Genomic DNA, 23,555 nt, shown 5'->3' on the forward strand with positions numbered 1-23,555 from the left:
GCCCGCCAGTGCAAGTCCTCATGCAGCTGGCCGGGAAACGCATCGAGAGATCACTGGTGGCGGCATGTGATCTGGCCTTACAACGCTGCCACCTTTTCTTAGTCATGAATCGCGTTTCCGGCCTGCAGTTCCTCGTAGACACGGGTGCCTAGGCCAGCGAACTGCTGTTCTCAAAGTGTCACCGCACTTCTAAGTCACCTGGGCTTGCGATCCGTGCGGCGAACTCTGCCTCCATTGCCACGTTTGGTCTGTGGTCCCTAACACTCGACCTTGGCCATGGCGCACGTTGTGGTAGGTCTTCATCGTAGCCGACGTCAATAAGCCCATCCTCTGCTCCGACTTCTTAACCCTGTTTCGACCTTGACGTTAGCCTGTGCCGCCATGGTCTTAATGGCGGCAAGACGCGCCCCTCCATTCGTGGCGTTCTGTCGGCGGTAGCCCACACTGGCATTCAATTCCATTTAGTTCACTTTATTTAGACACCAAAATGTTACGATGTTAAGAACCGTGGACAAGAACCATTTTTATGGCTTGTCGTGGCCTGCCGCTCTTGACGTGATCCCCTGATGTGATCCGCACGCTGAAGCCGCCGTACCCGTACGCTAGGATCCTGGAAGGCTTTCCTGGGGTCACGACGCCCTACAACATAAACCATCGTCCAACCACAGCGTTAATCCACCACATTGTATAGCGTGGTCTACCGTTCACAGTTCGTCCACGCCGCCTTTCCGGTGAGCGTCTGGCCATTGCTAAATGGAAATTCGATCACGTGTCCCAGCTCCGCATTATTCCTCATACGTCCAGCAGTTGGGCCTCTCCACTCTATCTTGTGCCCAAGAAAGGACCGGTGACTGCCGTCCGTTCAGCGACTACCGGTCGTTCAACGCTCACACGGTCGACGATAGCTATCTCCTTCGAAAAATCCAAGATTTCATTGGCCACTTGGAAGGATGCGAGATCTTTACGACAGTGTACCTTGTCAAGGCGTATCACCAAATCCCCTTTGAGCCTGCCGATATACCGAAAAGGGCCATTACTACACCGTTCGGTTGGTTCGAGTATGTGCGCATCACCTTTGGGCTTTGAAACCCAGTTCAAACGTTCCAAAGATTCATTGCTGAGGTAACGCGTGGCCTCCCGCCATACTTTCCTACATGGACGACATCCTCGTCGCGAGTTCCACTCCGCAAGATAATGAGTGTCACTTCCGGGAACTCTTTGAACGCATTCAACAATTTGACTTGGTTGTCAACCCGCAGATATGCGTCTTTGGATCTTCCGAGATCGAATTCCTGCGTCACCAAATCTCGGCGCTAGGAATCCGTTCGTTGCCCTCCCAGTTCCAGGCCGTGCAAGTGTTCCCAGCACCCACTATCCTGCGCCAGCTGCTTGAATTCCTGGGCGTAGTGAATTTCTCTTGCCGCTCTATTGCGCACTGCGCCGAACTTCTGCACCCACGGACTGACCTCCTTCGTGCAACGGAGAGCTGCTCATCTGCAATTCTCTGGTCTCCCGAAGCCCAAGCTGCTCTCAGGGCTGCTAAACAAGCCGTCGCCGATTCAGTGCTTCTCATCCACTCGAGGACTAAAGTTCCCGCTCGCATCATGTTGAATGCTTCGCGCGTGTGCTCGATGCATAAGCACAGCATGGGCAGTTCTGTTCTAGAAGCCTGCTTCGCTGGTCTTCTTCTTGTTCTAGCTCTGCACTGCGACTCCTAGGGTCCCGACTACGTCTACAAAACGTGACACTGTTCACTTACGTCACGTACTACGCACGCATCGGCCATTGCTCACCTTCACGAAGCAGCGGCATCAGCCAAACGCTCCATCATCCAACTTGAAGATAAAGAAGAAATGCAACAAGAAGGGCCAAACAAAATGCAGTGCACATAATTAATGTTGTATATATTTGCTTCATTTCGAAAATCTAGGTCATTTCATCCCACGTCCAAATCCTCCGGAAGTTGTCTATAACCTGAATGAGCGTTCCTGCTACTCGCATCTTTTTCGTCGTATCATGCTGGTCTCAGTTAACACTTCGGTGTTGCAACCGCGCTTCTCCGTTTTAAGATTCTTTCAGGGTGTTTCTCGCAATTATGCCAAAAACAGGAGCATTCGACGACGAAACAGCAGGTGATTAGTAACAAATGTATACGCATCATTCGGGCAACTCTGAAAGGAGATTCTTCGTGTAATGTTTTGAGTTGCTAAGGTTATGACGTGGAACGACTTTCACTTTGGTCATAGCGGGTCATTTACTGAAACCACATGTCACAAAAACATGTTATACTGTGATCGCCTCTATCTTTGCAACCGCATACCTATGCGCCGTACATTGATATTCTTGTGTAGAAGAAACCATTACTCAATAATGCATGTAACACCTTATGTGATACCCCAACTACGGGGTCTTCAAAAAAAGAAAACGAAATCAAACCGAATGCATGTGTCGCGTCAGGAGATAGTGCCATTTTTCCGCCGCCTATGACGCAATAGGAGCTCAATTTAGCCGCTCTCTCGGCATTCAGAGAGGCATAGTTCGAAATGAGGTTTGTGAATCCGAGCGGGAGCGGTCGTATCTCCGAGAGCTTAGTCAGCCATAGTATGTATGATCCACGAAACTGAAACCTGCGCTCATCCAACATCTCCCAAACAGGTTTTCAGGCCTGCGTGTCATGTGAGATGATGTAGGCTACGTCACGCCGTACCGGTCGGCTCGCTCCCGCTCGTGCACGGTGAGTCATGCATTGAACGCGTGATACCATCCGGTTTCATAAACATTATTTTTTCTCTTTACAAGCAATTGAATATCCGAGTTGTGTTCCGCACTAGCATTCGATAAAACAATACACTTGCACGGAGGGTGCCTGAGTGCGGCTGGGGCTATTATGAAAGCTGGAGAGGCTGTCAGCAGGATTAAGACATTGTTCGCTACTTGATTGAAACCGGGTGGCGTTCACTGAGTTGTCTCTTAAAAGTGACATTGTTAACTATCGGTATAATCAGCCCACGCGTAATAATGTACTCGTATCACAATCGCATTGCGTAACGTTTATTTCGATTATTCACAATGATTTAGGGTCAATAACATCATCACAGAGCAATAGGATTGTTCAGAATGGCACAATTTGCAAATTTAGCACCGTGGAATGAGTGCCCTGAAACCTAATGTTCCTGTATACCAGATTCACTTCAAATTACTTTATTCTTTAAGCCATACATACACGGATTTTCAGAGAGGAAGTGAGGATTTGAACATATCCAAAACATTCACAAGTATACGGTATATAAATGAGATACATAGTGATTCTTTAGTGCACGACGTTCAGTTATCAATTTCCCAGAGTAACACTCAAATGCATTCAATCTTTAAACGCTATACCCCTGCATAGTAGTTTTCAAATAGTGTGCATTAATTCCGAGAGCAGAGAAGAAAAAACAGTCTATATACAGTTAATATATGAGGGCACTCGAAGGCGCACAATAAGCACAGCTTTTACTTGCCCCCAAGAGCACACAATACAGACAACACAAACGGCTCAGAAAAAAGCAGTAACTACATCAAATTCACAATGATTCTGTTTCAACAACCAAAATAAATGAAATGTGCAATTTAGCCTTGCAAGACAATGCACTCAGTGCACTCACCAATATTCATTTCTCAGTAAAGATACAAGCTTGCCTTTTTTGGTGTTCTCCTCCTTTGAAACCTGTCCAATGCCATTCCTCTGCTTGCAAAGGATGCTCAAAAGTATGCTAGTCGCACATTTCGCTAGCAAACTGGCTAACTGCTATGGAGATCCCTATACACAAATAAACACAAAAAGCCTGCACAGGCTAACTGCTACGCAATACCTGAACATATAAAATTATGCATTTCAGAAAAACGTTCACTTGCAAACAGAAAAACATTTATAACAAAAGTAGCGATGTCACGAATTGCGATAAGTTTGCAACGGTTTGTATCGTTTGCTAACTGCACGAACACTAATTATATTCACCTGTAAACAAAAATGCGCGCTGAGAAAATACAGCAGCATGAGTACCACTGAAAAAGTTTTGCCTGTATATATGCGGTTGATGTGAAATTCGGGGAATGGCACGCATCCACTTCTTTTGCGTGTCCTTATCTTTGGGGAAAGAAAAGGTTGCAACTTTTTCCCAATATTGAAATTGCCGGTCCGTACCGTCACTTAACACTTGTTCGGCATCGTGCGTGCCATCACACATGAGGATGCGAACAAATATCCACAGTAGACGCTACGGACGCAGCACTACACACAAGAAAGACACCACGTTTTCAGCGGCAGCAACGAACCCTAAAAGTCAAAAGAAGTGAAAATATATCCACGGTCGATGCTACGGACACAGCGCAATTCCAACACAAGACACAAGAAAGACACCACGTTTTCAGCGGCAGCAACGAACCCTAACAGCCAAGCGAAGTGACGCCGTTGGAAGCAAGCAGACTGACGTCGTTGCCGCAGGAGTTACGCTGTCGGCCGGCGGGCTGTGACGTCAGAATTTTAAGCGCACGCCTTGTGAAGTATATAGGAGGTGTTCGCTCATCGGGAGCTATAAGGCATGCAGTTGTTCAATTTCTTGTAGAAATCTCATGCTTGATCGGCTATGGCACCCTCGTGTTCGACACATAGTGCTCAGAAATTGTGTGGAGGGACTCGTTCAGCAACATAGGTCACCCAACCCCTTTGACCACGGAGGAAAGTGTCCGTGTTCATGGGGAGCGCAAACGCAGGAGATTGAGCGCAGCAACCATCTACGAGTGGGAAAGACACAAGGGGCGCCACCAGTAGGAGGGACATTTTCCTAGCCTAGTGCCCTTACAACCCACTGCAAAACAAACAGGCTCACTTCTAATAGGTAACGAGCACGATGGCAAAATGAAACCGTAAGACCCCTGCTAACCCTGACGTAAATTAAGCATGAAGCTTTCTAATGCATTCATAAATGCATTTCGGGTACTTGTCTAAGTCATTTCTGTGCCCTAGTGCCCATCCCCTTCTGCAGAACGCAGAACGCCCAACCCCATTACGACTCCGTACATCATACTGCCTACATTTGTTTGCTTGTTTGGTGCAGTCCTTTGGATCCATAAACTTTCATTCCAATCAAAGTTTCATCTATATTTTCCACTGAATGTTGAGCAGAACACGAAGCGTCAATTATACATGTGTCGCACATGCATGAAAAAGGACTTCTCGCTCAGCAAGCTTCACATAAACAAGCACAGTGATCATTAAGATTGCTGAATATTGCATCTTTAATATGCGCCATTTTTCTTTCTAACGCCACTTCACACACTGTTAAAAGAACAAAACAGAGGTATTGCATAATATTGGTTATGTAAGTCAGGAGCATGTCGCAGTGTGCACAAGGCCACTGCCATTTCGTTGGCGTGTGGCGCAGGAAAGAAAAAAATCATGCACTCTACATAGAAATAACAATCCCTCACAAAAAGAAACAGAACACTTAAGGCTCGCCCGTTTCATCTTATTATCCTTGCTTCGGTAATGAAAAAAAATGTACTGAACACGGGTCTTGATCCGAGCTAGTCGGTAGGGCATCATTTTCGTTAAAGCAGGTCAAGCACCCAAAGACACCGACAGCGCCTTGCCTGTCTTCTTTTTGCCGTCCGTGCCTTGGTGCGCTTGGCCGGCCTCAAGAAAAACTGTTGGCGCGAAGGCATGACATCGCGGAATAAGTGCCCGTGCACAAAGACAATATATATGTGTTCGTTTTTTGGATAATTTTCACGTCGTGGGAACCGCTATGGTATATTCTATTATATTTCTTTCTTTATTTCTTTCTTTTTTTCTTTCTTTGCGCAGAAGCATGCCCTTTGCCATCTGCAGAAGATCCAAGCTTGACAGAAGTTCCCTCAGGTAAGCGAGGCTGCGTGTAAGCTCACTACAAAAGAAAAAAATCAAGAAAGTAAAACATCAATTGAAGTCGGTATTGATGAGTAGATTACATACATGCAACACCGTAAAACTACCCATTAGTTTAGCGGTCTTCTTTATCATTTTTCACAAGCCAGCTGCGTCATACCCACAAGAAGTTTCTATCGCCGTCAGTAAAGGACGAAAGATCATCGGGCCGCGTGTAGTATGTCATGGTGTACGCCTTACAAAATGACAGCCTGCCGTCAAAGTTACGGCCAGATGCTCTTGATAATAGAGCTGCCAATTTATACGATAACGAGCCGAGACGCAATTTTGACTCCACGATTCAAAAGGCAGCACAGAGCGCGAATGTCGCGGACAAGCAGTATAAGGTGAAGCGAAATAATTGCAAGCACGACCACTGTTCTTTTGTTTATATTACAAGTTGAAATTTGATTGTACTACGAGGAACGCATATATATATATATATATATATATATATATATATATATATATATATATATATAAACAACAGGTCATTCTTTCTGTGCGTACACATCTCTTCCTGCATTTCAAGCTTTGAGGTGACCCTCAAACATGAACATGGACAAACTTGCCAAAGTGCTATTCTATTATGTTTTGCCTTTGTATTGTAAGGGTGCAGAGGGTCATGGGACTCGCCCTCTCCTATCATGATAGCATTACTACTGACACCTCACTCTTCGAACGGCAATATGAAATCTAGAGTACTAGGTGATGAATAAATGTCAGTATGTGTCCCTTTTTCTCTGCCTATTGGTTCAGCACTTTGGTCAAGTGCGTTGAATCCTTGTAACCATCGTAGCCTAACACACGTCACTTCCATATCAGAGGGGATGCGCTCAAATTCAATGCGAAGATAATTGTACGAGGTGTCCCAGCTATCATTCACCGAGTTAAAACAGATTTTTTGCACGAATAAGACCGAGTGTACGTTGTTCAGATTCACATTGGGAAACTTGTAATAATTTTCATTCCCTGACATCCAACAGAATGTTCAAAAGCAATTAGCTGACTTTTCGATTGTTGTTCTACTTGTAAGTGTCAATCAAGGGGTTGTAGAGAATCGTAATAGAGCTCAAAAGTATATGTTTCTGGAATGCTACCCACCGCGTGTTTATAATATTTTCGTCGAAGACTGAAAGCCCGCCAAATATGGAAAGTACGAAGTGACAGAGCACGCGCGCGCTAGCAATGGCAACGCCATCAAACAGCCACAGTGGCCAGACAGAACGAAGCACGCAGTAGTCGCGGGCTCTACCATCCAGGCATGTCCTCCAGCGGAGAAGTATCATTTGCGCCGCCAGACCCTGCGAAGCTTCCTCAGATGCGCGAGCAACGAATGCTTTCAGAAACTGATGACGACTGGTGTTGAGAACGGGACTGACCTTACGAGCGCTTAAGCTCGTATGGCGAGTTTTGCTAGGTCCTAACGGTTGCGAACGAAATATTAATATTGTTGCACACTCTGCAGCGAAAGAGCCCAAAGCCCGGCCTAAGTTTGGTTGTAGACGCATGATCAAAAGCTAATAAGATGACAACCCTGATGAAAAAGCTTCTCAAGCTGTTGGCAAGGGTTAACTACCGTGGCTTCTTAGCACATCCATGCATTGAATCGTACTTGGCGTAAACTCACGATGTCCCGCCTTTGTTTAAAGCTGACGGCAATATGCTGGAAGCTGACGCGAATAATGTTCCGCACATGCTCGTTAAATTGAGGATGGCGCAGTTAGCCTGCCAGTTTTAGAAACGTTCAATAGAGAGCACGAATCTACTCAGTGACGACACTTTATGAGGCTAAAAGTTAGCGTCTATCCTATATAATACGTTTGTTTTCCGAATAAGGTGATTACGCGAGCAGCGAGGACCTCTGCTTGCCGCTGAGCCGTCAGTACTCGAAAGTTAGGATCCTTCGCTGCTTGATAAAAAAGCATCTCTCATACACTTCCTATTATTGGGAAAACTTTTTGTCTACAATTCCTGTCGACTAAACCATCTCTCGTGCGCCATATCGTAGCATGCGTAGCCCATCGTTCTAACAGCTATTTTATGTGCGGATAATCTACCCATTAGAAAACGCGATTCGGTGCCCCCCTACCCCTTTAAAGATTCGAAGACATTTCCGTTCACCCCCACAGCCAAGCAACATGGAGGATGTCAATAATGACCTGCAGACATGCCGGTGCTAGTAGGATTGCGAAAAGCAACTTGTGGTGGACATTCCGTTTTCATTATTGCTTGGTATCTGAATCGCTAACCAGCTTCCGGCGAACTGCAGCTCCTTGCTAAGCGATTGCGTGTACAATGCTACGGCGCCATTGTTCCGTCTCGTTTAGTTGTCATTGGCAACGAAACATGCAGACGCACGGCCCAGGCTTTTCTTTTTTCTTTTTAATTTGAAGTTATCGCGCTGCCTGGCACACTGGTAATTCGACGACTGTTCGGAGGTACAGAGTCTCCAGTGCGTGTATCTTCGGCTCAATTTCGGTGCACAACGTGGAATGCGGTCATACACTAGCGAACTTAGATGAAGAAGATGTGTGTAGCTTTCGCACAGTTAAGCTCATTGAAGTATATATGCAGTCGGCAAATTATCGTGTGAAGTTGTTCATGCGCCTGCGTCAATGCAAACTGTGCTTGGTCCTTATGTAGTTCATACTTTGCGTTGTGTTATAAATAGACTTTTTTATGCATGTTTAGGCAAAGAAATGTGCTTCCTCGACCCCAAGGCGGGATTCTGTTCTGACCAGCAGATGATATACTACTACGACCGACATTCACGGAGTTGCAAAAATTTCTCATTCACTGGTTGCGGAGCCAATGACAACCACTTCTTAACACAACAGGAATGTTTGGACAAGTGCGAAAAGCCACTGGAAGAAGCACGCGGTAAGTACACATGCGAAATTTGCAGTCACTTAGAAACATGAATATTTACACTTTATCCCATGTTCGCACTTTCCGCCTTAACTCTAATTTCTAAGCTATCATGTATGTTGCACTGAGTTTGATGCCTCAGAAATGCTCAATGAAGCGCGAAAAATGTAATGCAAAGCCATTGATACGTCATTGATACGCTGCTGTGTAGTTTTGGCAATGGCTATTCAGAAAACAAAAAACTGTTGAAATAATTGATACCGTAATTATGATTTCACTGAAAAAAATAGTTTTTTGTCTTTTTCAAAAATGAACTATCTGTGGCCAATAAGCAAATATAGTCAATTTCTCCAATTTTGTTGACGTAGAACTGTGTTTGGGTTCTGCAGGATCAAGCAATTCTCTTAAGCAAGCTTCCCCAATGAACGCTTGAGCAGCTTTTTGTGATATTTGTACACCATGGGGCAAGAAAGCGTAGCAGAATGGTATGATTTTGTTAGCTGAGTTCTAACAAACTTTTAAGTTAATGCCATTTCAATCTTACTCAAGACTTACAAATAAAGTGCAGTGTACAGCCTGCCCGAGGACTTCAAAGAAAGAATTGGGATGCCTGAGATGTGGAATAGTATAAGAATACTTAATATTTCAACAAATATGACATCGAATGGATGTGCGACCAAAGTACGCATTGAACCCTAGCTCTTTTCCCTTAGCAAATACACATCGGCTCGCACTTCTAGAGCTGGGTTTATGATGTGGGGAGCATACGTAAATGGCTGTCATCATCATTATCAGCCGCAGTCTATTTTATGTCCACTGCAGCACAAAGGCCTTTCCCTGCGATCTCCAATTTACCCCTGTCCATTTCATCACCCCACCTAATCTTCTGCCGTCCTCGACTGCGCTTTCTGTCTCATGGCACCCATTCTGTAACCCTAGTGGTTCACCGGTTATCTAACCTACGCATTACATGACCTGACCAGCTCCATTTTTTCTCTTCAATTAGAATATCGGTTATCCCCGTTTGCTCTCTGATCCACGTCGATCTCTTCCTGTCTCTTAACTTTACGCCGAACATTATTCGTTACCTCGCTGTTTACGCGGTGCTTAACTTGTTCTCGAGCTTCTTTGTCAGTTTCCAAGCTACTGCCCCATATTCTAGCACAGGTAGGATGCACTGATTGTACACATTTCTTTTTTGGTGATAATCGTAAGCTTCCAGTCAGGATCTGGCAATGTCTGCCGTATGCGCTCCAACCGATTTTTATACTTCTGTAAATTTCCTACCCAGAATCAGGGTCTTCTGTGAGTAATTGACCTGGGTAAAAGTATTCCTTTACAGACTCTAGAGGCTTACTGGCGATCCTGAACTCTTGTTTCCATGTCAGGCTCTTGATCATTAGCTTTGTTTTCTGCAAATGAATTTTCAACCCCACTCTCTGTGTTAAGGTCCTCAATCATTTGTTGTTGTTGTATGTAGTTGTTAAATGAAAAAAAATGCAAGTCAAATTTGTACTTCATTTTGGTGTTAACAGCAAGCGGAAGTTGTGACAGCGACTGCGACAGCGGTTAAAAGCTGGAAACTATAGTTTGTTCTGTCCGTCCATATATACTTCAGTCCTTTCCGTAACGCCACGGCTTGGCACAAGGGTTGCCAAACAAGGTTTCGCTGTAAAATAAAGTGGTGATGGGGAATCGCACGCAAGCTTCCGCGTTGGTGGAAGAGACTTCACCACTAAGATACCAGTGCTATTACGTAACGAAAACATCTTTGCAAGAAATACATGCGCAGATTTCCTGTGAGCCCGTAACCGCGTGTTTGTAGTTACGTATGGACTTTCTACTGTTCAATTTCACCTAATGTAGAAAGCAGTTAATCTTCAGAACATTCTTGTTTCAATGCATCGCTTAAGAGTTCCAAGAGTCTCAACAAAACGAACGTTTGCTGAGCGCACTTGTGAATACTGTCTTCTGTTGGGATGACTTTCAAAGAACAGTGAAGGGCCGTCTAATAGATATGCGCGGCATGCGATTTTTCCCTTTGTGAACAGCAACTGTCCCGTTTGATTTTTTTTAACGTATATCGTTATTCACAGAAGATATAAGTAAGGAATGGGTATTTGTAAAAAGTAAAAGCTGCGGCAGAATTGCATCACCTTAACGGATAATTCATGAAGTTCTCAAAGACGTTAAATAATATTTCGGTCGGACTTCGGCCTCATAGGAATGTCATCTGAATTATGTATTTCCACTGGCATCATTTATGAGCATAACTCGTCTCTCCTAAATAACCTGAAACTGTGGTCTCCATTAAAAGCGGCTATCCTGCCAATAATGAAAACGATAGTTCGCACCACGCACTCCAGACTTTAAATTTAATAGTGAAAGTGCGTCTTGAGGACATACGCCCCGAATTTGTTTTCCCGGTGGGTTTGTTTCCAACACTCTACTTACCAACCGAGCTACTCGTTTGCTTACTACGACGTTGCTCTTACGCTCGCTTTGAAGAAAGCCTCAAAATACACCTTCAGGAAATTTGTGTACGATGAGTTACAGGTCAACTGAGTTCTCTTCATCCCAATCTGAAGTTTAAGATCCATCTAAATCTCTACAGTGAACTACGTCAGTGACCGTAAGCGACTCTGGGTCACGTGACCGGACTGCCTTGGTATGCACTAAACCTTTGAAGCTTTCGAGGATGACGAAGAAAATTCTATTGCATATATATAATGATGGAACTCAGCGTCGTGGAATCTGTGCCTTACTATAACTCCGCGCTTAAATATAGTCGCAGTGTAGTGTGATGGAGCCAGAGCTAAAGAAAGTTTAGAGGCTTGTGGGTGCAGCCGTTCCCCTGCTCCAGAAATGTCTTTTCCCTGTCGCACATTTCAGTGGGATTATCGTTATTAGTGTGCTTCACCACTTTTCTGGGGTGGTCTGTCTATCTACCTCCCTGTATATGTCTGTCTGTAACTGTTTTCCTGCCAACTTGGGTCCATATGAAGTCCGTATTCTAATGGATAAAGCATCGTCATCAATATCAGATGTCACTGTTTTATAACCGCTACAAGCGTACCGATTCACCAACTGAGCTCTCACAATGTGCAGGCCTTCACGCTCTGGGAAGCCGAGCGAAACTACAGCGTTTGAAGTTTTTGTATATGCTACTCCACAACTAATTTAAGCTGAACTATTCAGACTTTACAAACTTTAGATTCACTCTCCAGACACGACAGATGCACCCAAACATACCAGAAGAGTTTTCCTGCAATAATAACGCGTTCTTGTTCTCGTACTTCCAGCAAGCTGCACGAGAATGGAATGAACTGAACCCGTATGTCACTGAACAGACAACGTTTCCTAAGTTTATTGAGTTTGCTGAGAAGGCAGTTCTCTCTTTTACTTATTGATATTATTTGAGTTTCTTTATTTGTTCCCAACTACTCTGTATTGCACATATATCTGTCAAAGTGTGTTCACCCACTGCTGCAAAAACTCCCGTGGGGTTGACATTCTCTTAAACAAATAAAAATCAGGCTGCTGTGCAGAGGGAACCGGTTTTGAAGTCAACAGCCGGCACATCTTGAGTCACAGCGAATGTGAAACTGGATATGTGACGCTCATCATTTATCCCGTTTCCTGCCAACTTGTCTTTCTGTTTATCTGCCGCCAATAACGTGGCGTACTTCCACAAACCTCCTTGACATCGACTTGGGTCACTTGGAGCGTGCGACTGGGCACGCATCGCTCTTCAGTGAACCGTCTTGACTCCAATTGGGTAACTGGGCGTGTCCCTCAGGGTACGCGCCGCTCTTCAATGACCCTGTTCAATGTCATGAGCCACGGAGTATGTTCGGCCTCAATGCAAAAAAAAACATCATTTCAAATTTATCTGGCGCTGGGCGCAATCGCACCCGCGTCATATATATTCAAACTTCTCTGTATGTATATTCACATAAATATCACCCGTGCACTTCGCAAACGTTCAGCTGAATGACCAAGCATAGCCGGAGGGAGGCGCGAGAGAGGCTACAGACATCCCTTATATATGACGCCACGCTGTGGTGGCAATACATTGTCTCTTCTTTCTTACAATGTTAATCGCATTAACCTCGACATTCATCGTGAGATGGTTTCTGCGGCAACGTATTTCAAGTATTTTTGGTCGTCAGCACTGCGAAGCAAGCCATCACGTCGTAACGGTATTTTGAAACATAGAACATAATCGTCCTTCACGGCTCTAAAAGAAAATAGCATTTTCATAGTTCCAGGATTAAGTGTCCCGGAGAAAGGGACAGCTCCAACTTACCGACCTAAAACGCTGCACCGACGGCTCAGTGGCTAGAGCGGTGCGCCAGTGAGCATGTCTATTAAAGCGAAGCTTTCTGCGGCTACCCAGATTTCGGGTTCAAGCTCCTGTTGTCTATTGCCAATTATACAACTATGCTCACTGTTTATATGTCACTGGCCCTCTATCGGGCGCTGGCTTCTCAGTGCAGGCTGTTGACTTCCATGATTGCCGTCCCGCGTATAGCCGGGACCAGCATCGTATATATTGCAAGGCCAAGTGGCCTGGGCTATAGATGATTACGCAAGCGCCAACATAATCTCTAACACAAAAACAGTTTCGTCGCCACGTCATAGCGGCCATTTCTTCGTCGTTCAGTTATAGCGCAGAACAAATACCCAATATACACTGTCGTCATAACCCTGTCGTCATCATTCCCTTTGCGTCATTTCTTTGGGGTCTTTTGGTCGTCCCATGCAGTCTTCGTCACTTCGTCGTCGTCGCGCCACTATCATTCAGTCACCTTCACGTCGTCGTGCAGTCGTCGTGCAAGCATCACCCAATAGTAATCATGCAGTCGTCGTCATTCCGTCAGTGTCATGTTGCTACCGTCAGTCCGTCGTGGTCATGATGTGGTACTGGAGCTTTCGTGGCTTCTATCATCGTCCGGCCGTCTTCAGTGTGTTGTCGTCACTGTCCTCACCATTCCCATCGAGGTTCTATCGTAACTGTTCCGCCGTTGTCAGTGTGTAATCGTACTCACTCTTTCGTCGTCACTCAGTCATCGTCATTCTATCGCCATCATTTCGTCGTGCCCATGCTGTGGTATGCAGGGCTTCGGAATTACATTGTTACCGTACCGCAGTCTTCAGACTCTCGTCATTACCCTGTCGTCGTCACTTCCGTCATGGCTCTATTGTCGTCGTTCCGTTGGCGTCAATATGTCATCCTTACTAACTCTGTTGTCGTGACTCAGTCGTCCTCACTCAAGTGTAATCGTTCTATTGTTCTTGCTGATTCATCGTCATTCCTTCTTCAGATGCCTCGGGATGTATTCGTGATAATACAGTCGTCCTTATGCCATCATTGTCAGGCAGCGCTAGTCATTCTGTAGACATCGTTTCATCGTCATTGTTCCGCCGTCACTCACGTTTTTCATCGTCGCTCAGTCGTTTGTCTCAGTCCAAATGACGTCATTCCATTGTCTCGTCACTCCTTCGTCGCCAATAGATGTTTATGTGAAGTCGTAACGCCTTTGTCAGGCCGTCGTAGATCCATGGTGATAGTTCCATCGTCATTATGCCGTTCTCATCCCATTGCCATCAATGCCCACTACTCAATACCAGAGGCCAGAAGTCGGCAATAGAGAATTGCACAAAAAGTTGGCCCTATAAGCCATCGTCGTAGTGCCTATGCGCATTTAATCAGTATTTTTGTCGCCCTTAAATGGAGGCCGCGCCTGCACCTAAACATTTTGTTATACATTACATTAGCTTTACCACTTTACGTTTGCTTAAACATTGCACATCCCTTGCGTCGTTAATATATTATTTGCGTAAAATAACACTAAATACACATCATTTTCTGCAAGCATTTTGGTTTTTAGCATAACGTTTCCATAACATTTACTTTGCCGTTTGCGCAAACATCACCCAACCCTTCGACTGAACACCGATTTCCACATAAGGGCTGAATTCACCTTTTCTTTCTTGCTTAGCCGCGGTTGTCGCACTCCGATGTGGATAGTACAGAAAAAAGTGCCTCTGTGCAGAGGTCTGCTTCGCTAAAACTGCAACGGCTCATATCTTAGGACAGCGTGCATGCAGGCTTCGCGAGAAAGGGTGTAAAGGACAAACAACAGATTATTCTGGAAGGTTCAGAATAGCGACAAAATAAGAGGAGTAACGCAAATATATATGCACAGTTACCGGGTCACTTTCTGTTTCAACGCCTGTTGCAGTTCAACCAGCGGAACCCGAAGCAACTCAGTGCCCCAAGCTATCGGCGTGCGGCCTCGCCTGTCCTCACTGCTGCCAACGCCGTGAGGAAGATGGCTGCATTATTTGCAGCTGCCTGGCAACTGAAATGGGTAAGAAAGAACACCCATTAGACCACTTTGTCAGCTATACTTAGTAGAAATGATTCTGATATGGTTTATGCATCCATTGAAGATTGCATGGTAAGCAGTAGTTTAGTGGTGGCGACCAACAAGTCTGCGCATGCAGACAGGGTTCCATTTTTGAAGCAGAGTTTGGTGTAGTCTAATGCTCACTTCTATAAACAGCTTTCATAAAACTTTTATCTATTACTGATATGTTTCTCGGGGAATGGTGATTGTAACTTACGCACTCAGTTGCCAGGCGACAATTGAGTCACATCACCTGCACCGATCATCCCGCTCACTTTGCCTAGTTAAATAATTAATTAATTATTTTATTATTTATTACCGAGCGTGACATGCTCCAGTAGAAATTTTTCATGATGGTGGTTGGAGCGGGTGTGGGGAGAAGTGTACAATTAAAAGCGTTACGCATTTAGAAAGTTACAAAAACTGTCACACCTTAGCAAAGCGTTTTCACATATATTCTGTTCACGACGAAGAAACCACGCTGACTGAATGGAATCGTTTATTCCATGGTTATGCAAACAGAAGTGAGTCCCGTACCTGGCGCGAAGCGCTATTTTTTGAAGCCACCTTATCTACAAGGACAGGGGTTACAGGGGAGGGTACGAGAGCACGGCTATTGCCTCGCCAGGGCGTGGTATGCAATAATATGCATGTGGAGATACGGGGAAATCGCGTGGTAGTTAGTCAAGGTGAAAATGTAGATACAAGAAATACCACTCGTGCCGACACGCAAGAAATTATTTGCTGCACATGTTCAAAAGTTGGAAGTTACACGGCAGTTAGGGTGGGCCAAGTACGTGGTAAACAAGCAAAAACTGAAAATAACTAGAAAACTGATAGTCAGGAAAATATGGGAGCTAGTTCGTGCTGAAACATAGGATCAAGAATGGTAATTATGTTATCAGGAAGCCCATTCCACAGTTCAAGGGAATGCGGTTGGGCTCATCAATAGAAAGCGTTGGTGCGTTCGAAAATGCCTTTGAAGCTATGACAGTTGTGCAAACGAGCGAGATCCTCATAGCGGAAGGAAGAGGGGGAATATCGTTGGAGGGGCGCTGAGTGGCTTTTATGAAGTAAGCAGAAAACAAATTCCGGCGGAGCCCATCTTACGACGACTGTCGGCGGTAACGCAATGAGCACTGAAGCAATGTAGTGACACGACATATTGCCACCGCAGAAACGCGTCGTGTATGAGGCGTGTACGGCAACTGGGCTCCTCTCTCGCCACTTCAAACCAGCTGCTTCATCTGGCTGAAGCGCGTCAAGTCCATGCGAAGTCCTTTGTGTGGTCTCCGAGGTTGCATCGGTGGCGCGTCGGTGCGCACGAGCCGCGTACTCCAGGTAGGATCTTCGGTAGCACTTCCGTTTGGATTCGCGTCGGCATCTGGTGGCGCCGCTGCGAAGCTCGCATGTGGCCTCCGAAGTGTATGACGCGCCGGTGCGCGGAAACACTGAGAGATGCGCCATGTATGATGCGTGTACTGCATCTGCGCTCCGCTCTCGCGCTTTTCTCTGGACACACTTTACCGTTTAGCACTTCTGCCGAGAAGTGCGCGCGTGGCCTCTGAGTGCCACTGTGTGCCGGCGCGTGCGAACGCTGGAAATTCCTGCCCCACTTGCCGCACACCCAGCAGCACGTAACTCAAGTTGGTATGGAAGAGATTAATTGAAGAGCGACACCCAATGCATTCGCGATGCAGATAACTAAGGCATTGGGCCACTGCACTCGAGGAACCCTGGACCGTGGGCTCGGCTCCCCCCAGCATGGTAGGACTCGTAAGGGCTTTCTTTTTTTATTTCGGTGGCCGGAGAAATGGTTAGATACCCCGATTATCCGAGAGGCAGAAACTGCGTGAAGTAGCCCAAGAACGCTAATCGCATTAAAAGCGATCGCTCTAAGTTATTACAAGGAAGGCAGTGCTAGTGATGATTTAATGTTTGCAATACTAGACTTTTGGCCGCAGTGTCTAGCAGTAAAACTTTCAGCATGATTCTGAACAGATTCAAGGGCCTGGTAATGTGAACAAACGGGTGACGCATGTTCTAGTTGCGGACTAATGAGTCCTGAGCATGCGAGTCATAGGGTCGAACGGCGTGTTTTATGAATGTTGCATTTTAGATACCCTAGTGTGCGGGATGCTGTTGTAGATATTTTATTGGTATGGCGTCTCCATGAAAGTTACACTGATACATGCACGCCAGCTTAACTGTAGGATGTTGCGCCAGTTGCATGGCTCTGAACATTACTGAAAACTGAAAATTATTCCTTGCGGGTTAAATTCATTAGTACCCGCCGTTGTTGGTGTTGGGCTGCTCAGCACGAGGCCGCGGGATCGAATCCTGGCCACGGCGGCCGCATTTCGATGAGGGCGAAATGCGAAAACACCCGACTGCTTCGATTTAGGTGCACGTTAAAGAACCCCAGGTGGTTAAAATTTCCGGAGTCCTCCACTACGGCGTGTCTCACAATCGGAAAGTGGTTTTGGCACGTAAAACCACATAATTTATTATAATTTAATTTGAAATTCATTCGTTCACATTTACCAGTAGCGATTTGCCAGCAGGAGCGCTATTTAGGTATGAGACCGAGGCCCTGTTGAAGAGCATAATGATCTGCTGGCTAATGAAATTTACGATTGATTGCGCAATCACCTGCTAAGAGTCGTATGTTAAAAGCGATATGAGATTACATAAATACGAAATGACATAACTAGAGGACAGAGATAAACACTATCTTGGGGAGCACCGGGAGTGACATCACTGAGAAGGTATTGGTAACGACGAATTTCTAACGGAATAAAACGACAATAAAGGAGTAACCGAGGGGCCCGCTTTTTAATTATCATATCACAAGATACCAGCAAACAAAGGCGCCAAGGACAACACAGGAGAAATTACTTGTGCTTATTAATTAAAATAAAGACATTGTAAATAAATTATTATAATTGTTGTAAATAAATTATTTATAAATCATTCTAAAATTTATAATTTCTTTATTTCTAGTAGTAAGTACAAGTAACTTTCACTGTAGTGTACTCAGTGTCTTCGTTGGCTTCTTATCATCTGATTAATAAAAATCAGGCCCCTTGGTTAACCACCTTTCTTCTTCTTCATACATAAGGAGGGTCTCGAATCCGGCAACCAAGCCGCCAAGGTTTCTGAGTGATGGCGCCGGCTAACACTCCGAGGGTTAGTCGTAGCACTAACACATAAATACTCCAGAAAGTGGATGGGAAAACGGCGCCGGTGGTAGCTCAATTGGCAGAACATCGCACGCGTAATGCGAAGACGTAGGATCGTTCCCCACTGCGGGAAGTTTTTTAATGCACTTTCAATTACGTTAATTTATATTCTCTTTATTTCAATTAGTAAGTACAAGTAATTTCCCTGGTGTGGTCCTTGTTGTCTGTTGGCTTCTTATGTTACAAAATAAAAGTTACTCACATAAATAATGATGGGTAATGCAAATTTTTGTAAAGGAAAGTGTAAATATTAGTGGACAGTGTGCAGCGCGATAAGAAGCTTCCGAAATGTTGAAATCGAGATACTCATTTATAAATGTGCCTCTCCATTAACAGATTGGACGCTATTGTATCGCGAAAAAAAAACTATTTTCTTTCAAATAGAGTTGGTAAATGTGAACAAATTGTCGAATTCTCAGTGATAAGCGCTGTTCGAAGCATTGACGTTTTCAAAAAAAATACTTTTGATACTCGTACGGCTTCATTACAGTTCAGATTCACTTCATGCACTGTAGAAAGAGAACATCAAGCCATCCACAATGATGTGCAAGATGCTACCTTTAGGCTACCTACAATCAGAAAACTGATATTTTAGCTGACTCCTTAGCCGGCGTTCAAAAACTCAAGATTCACAGAGCAATGGAAATCTGTGGCACGTTTTGCAAACCCTGAATTGCAATGCAGGACCGTGCGTCGAGGTACACCGGATTCATGGCCGTGCTCGGAATCCCCACAACATTGCTGCTGACGAGCTGTCGCACAGGCCTCCTACCCAAACACTTCCGTCATTTCTACTTCTATCTCAACCCCTCACCTAACCCTGCACCTCTAAACATTATCTCAGGTGTAACACATACGCCCTTATCTCACCGTGTCTGCTCGCTCCCCCGTCATTTAACTAGGGCGGGAGAAATTGTGCTTAGGATGCTTCGAGCTCGGGTGGCCCTTACACCGTCTGTCACATCTGTATGCGACTCGTAGCAGCTTCCGTTGGTTACAACATGCCCATACTGTCATCTTCCAGTAACGGGAACAGATGCCTATGGAGGACGTGTCCCGGCTTGCTGACGGAGGGCTTCCGTCTCCTACTTTAAGCTGGCTTACGCTACAGTGCCCCGATCAGCTATGATCGCTGGGTGCACAACAAGTCCAACAGAACACTGTTTGATTTTACGCACAACGCTGGAGTTATAGCATACATATAGCACACCCTAAATTATTCCTCAAGGAAAGCCTTGAACCTGTAAACGTTTCCAGTAAATATGTAAAATGACCCATTATTCGGTTCTTTCAGCTCGCCTTCCTTGAACGCCTCACGAACTATCCACTCTTACCTTGAAGGTACGGCGAGGGCCCCTCTGGAACCTGTGCCTGCGCTGTGACACGCCAGTAAAGTAGACCAGCTGCCGTTTTCTAGGCGCACTGATAGCACAGGCTAGCCAGAGCGACCTATGTTATGTTTGACTGCCGAAACCACAACACTCACCCCCGACAAGGCTAGTCAGAGCTCCAATAAATAAAGTCCAGCTGAAGCCTAGCGTTCCGTGAAACGTTACAAAAAGTAATACACACAGGGAAGTTAATTACAGAAACAATGAAATTCAAGTTCTTCTAAGATAGCGTCCTCAATATAGTGAATGCATAAACAATTGACAGCAGCAAACATCCTACTCGGGCGTGTAGCTAACGCAATTCTAAGATGAACAATAACTAGTTGCCTTATTACTTTGAATTACACACATTACCATGATTGAAATACTAAACTAAATTATACAGTTTGCAGCGTTTGAAGAGTTCAATATAATTCAGCAATTAATAGTATCCCAAGGCATACCGCAATATTAGATTCATTAGTCTTACGTAATAACAGTACAATACATGTGAATGTCTTAAAATGGCTATCAAAATAGCAATGAAAACAAGATAGTTTGAATTTTGGCAGTGCAGTGAAGTACAGCTTGTGAACAACAAGGAAGAACAACCCGGAAAACATTTATTGTGACGTATATACGTTTGGGGGGGTGTAGTATTGTTGGACATCATGTTGTAAGTTCGAGGAACTGCTGACTTCAACTGGCAGCTTATTCCACTTTTCATGCCTGAAACATTGGGTACACGGCGTGCGTTATATCATGCAGCAAAATACCGTGTTACGTCTTAATACGGCGATGAGAATTCTTTGGACATTGCCCACGAGGCAATCCTTTCGTCAGCGCGTGCCCAGACGACACCGGGGCCCGACAGACTGACTCGCAAACAAAGGAGCTCACTTCGAGGTGCCAACTACCGCGAAGATGACTCTACTTGAACCTGACCCTAACAAGCTGAATTAATTGATGAAAGGGGCGAACGTCGAAGGCTACTGCGGAAACAGCGTAGGCCTGAGATTCCCAGAATGCTACACGCTTGCGCCATATTCGGGTGCGAAGATGTAACATAGGAGGCGGAGTGCGGCGGAACGGTTCGACATCATGGGAGGGATATTGTGACCGATACGGTGATTGTGATGGGCCGAGATATAGTCATCAGATTCTCTAGCCTACGATCCTAGGGATGACGGATGATTTTAAATGTGGAGATCTAGGCCTTCGGTGCAGTGGAGGTGTGCTGACGTGTCCTGATGTGAACTCAGAGGTTTAATGTGCTCCTACATGAAGTGGAATTCTGTATCTGGAGGCACTGTAAATAATGTAGAATAAACCATTTTTCGTTCATTCCTATTACTGGATGTGCTCATCCCTGTGCCGGGTGGATTCTTGGCATAAGCACTACCCCGAGCCGCAAAAATCTGGTTGACGGAGGTGAGATTAAGAAGGCACTCCTTACGATCTGTGATCGGCGGACCTCAGAACGTGGCTACGGGAGACACGACCTTCGCAAGCTCAAGTTAAGCTGCGGATGGAAGAGTGACTTCTGTGGGTCCAGGATCAACAGAGTTCCTCTTCGTGGCTCAGGCAGGCGCAACTGTCGTAGTAACGGCGTGAAGACTTGAACGAGTCGAGGAAATTTGAAGAAAGAGTAGCAGAAGGCACTCCTAACTGTCTGGGATGGGCGCACCTGAGAACATTGTTGCGGGAGACACGACCTTTGCAAGCTCGAGGTTGGGTGACTGCTAGGTTTTGCCGGACGATAAGGACAGGGTTCTATCGGGCAGTTAGCTCCGATTGGTCTCCACAGGTGTGCGGTCAATACAGGGGAAGTTGTAGTAGGTACTCAGAAAAGCATGGATATCACACTGTGAAAACAACAAGAGCTGCTGCTTTTTCCAGCAGAGCTCGGTATAGATTAACCATAAGTTGAAGAAGCCTGAAGTTTGTATTGCGAATGACGAAGTGTGTTTCTAGAAGGACGAGCTCACGGATGCCTCGGAAAAGGTATGTCGCGAGAGGAAAAAAAGGTAGGAGGAGAAGGAGCGCCAGAGGAAAGAGCGGAAGAGAAGTAGTGCGAGAAGGAAATGAGTGCGAGCGAGAAGGAAGAAAAGAGAAGCCAGGCAAAAATTTAGCTCGAGAAAATAAAGTTGCAGCAGGCGAGACTAGCGCGCAGTGCCGATGCGGCGCCGCCACAAACGGAAAGCGTGATAATGAAGAGTTTGCATCAGCCGTACAAAAGAGGCGATGAGTCTGTACCTGATTAATTTTGAACGAATTTGTGAGAAGCAATCATTTCAGCAATACACATGGCGGAATTGTTGCTTGTGTTGCTGCCGAGAGAAGCCTCGCAAGTCGTGGCACGACTGAGCGTAGCCGAGGCAGGCGTGTACAGTTCCCTGAATTCGCGTTCCCTCGCAAAATGCAGGCTTTCCACAGTGAAATTTTGGAGTAGATTTCCACAGCAGAGAAAGAGGCCGAATGAAAACTTTGTTCAGTTTTCGTGTAGCCTGAACGATAATTTTTCAGAGCGGGTGAAAGGAACAGGGGCGCATAACGTCAGTAAACTCACAGACCTAATCTACTTAGAGTAGTTTTACGAGACCCTAACAGATGAAGTGTCCCTTTGGGTTAAGGACAGGCAGGGAGGTGTGTCTGCAATGGGTGCAGCACAGCTGGCCGATGAGTAAGTGGCAAGCCATGGCTTTGGGCCACAGAACAGTAACGCGTATCACTATCAAAAGCCGTCCCCACAGCCAAAAATCTTACCCTCGAGGGCAGAAAACCACACACACACACAAAAGGAATGAGACGACGCTAGTCTCAGTTCAGCGCGCGTCGAAGAAATAGCGAAATCACCTGAAAGTGGTAGAAAGGAACCAGGATATCGTTCGGAAGCGATCTAATCCAGACTTCAGCTAGCATGTTATAACTGTAAGGAAACGGGTCACCTCGCCGGAACTTCGCATATAAAATGCCAGTATTCGCTTGTATAAGCACTCACTCTTGTAACGTCAATAATCTAAAGCCATGCATAACGGATCTAATGGTAAATGAATGACAAAGAGTGTCGGGTACTGAAGGACTTCGCGGCCACCATTGACCTCGTCTGTTCGAAGCATCTGAAAAGTGAAGACTACGGGTTCGAATGCGCCTGGATAAGGTAGGCCGTCGGCGAAGACTCAGCGCGCCTACCAATGGCAAAGGTACAGATTGAAGGACCTTTCGGCGATATCGAGACAGTTTAAGTTCAAGTTCATTTATTTACCACATACATGGAGTTTCACATGAGTGGTTGGAACGAGGGAAAAAAAGCTGCATAAGAAACAGCTTATCTGGCCCCACGTCCCCGGTTCACTAAGGCAGCATGGCAATAAAAGAGAACTACATTTCAACGTCGGTGTCTAATGAGAAAACATGATATGCACAGAAGACATATTTTACAAAAAGTGAGATTTAACTGAACATATTTAACAGAGCATGCTTAAAACAGAAGTCTTGGAGAGTGTGCGAACGTTTTCATAAGAAATCTGGAATTTATTTAATATTTTTGGCAAGCAATAACTTAATGTTTGAAAGCCATAATTTGTGCGCGGCCGTGGCACATACAATTTTTCCGTGTGTCTGTTTAGGCGCGAAGAAGGATTTAGTTGCAGGTTGGCTACACTGTGTATATAACCGCGATCTATTACGCTATCGGATCTAAACGAAA

General features: G+C 45.4%; 1 protein-coding gene across 3 annotated transcripts in view; it reads left to right on the forward strand.

The window, feature by feature from the left end:
* The window catches only part of LOC142567938 (papilin-like), a 604,722-nt gene that overhangs the window by 365,329 nt on the left and 215,838 nt on the right, over positions 1-23,555 (forward strand). For all 3 annotated transcript variants that reach the window (XM_075678027.1, XM_075678026.1, XM_075678025.1), the window contains exons 6-8: positions 5,849-5,902; positions 8,642-8,830; positions 15,067-15,195. In XM_075678027.1, the coding sequence (XP_075534142.1) occupies positions 5,849-5,902; positions 8,642-8,830; positions 15,067-15,195 (372 nt within the window). The remainder of the gene's footprint in view (positions 1-5,848; positions 5,903-8,641; positions 8,831-15,066; positions 15,196-23,555) is intronic.

The sequence above is a fragment of the Dermacentor variabilis genome, unplaced genomic scaffold (assembly GCF_050947875.1).
Source record: "Dermacentor variabilis isolate Ectoservices unplaced genomic scaffold, ASM5094787v1 scaffold_15, whole genome shotgun sequence".
Taxonomy (NCBI): Eukaryota; Metazoa; Arthropoda; class Arachnida; order Ixodida; family Ixodidae; genus Dermacentor; species Dermacentor variabilis.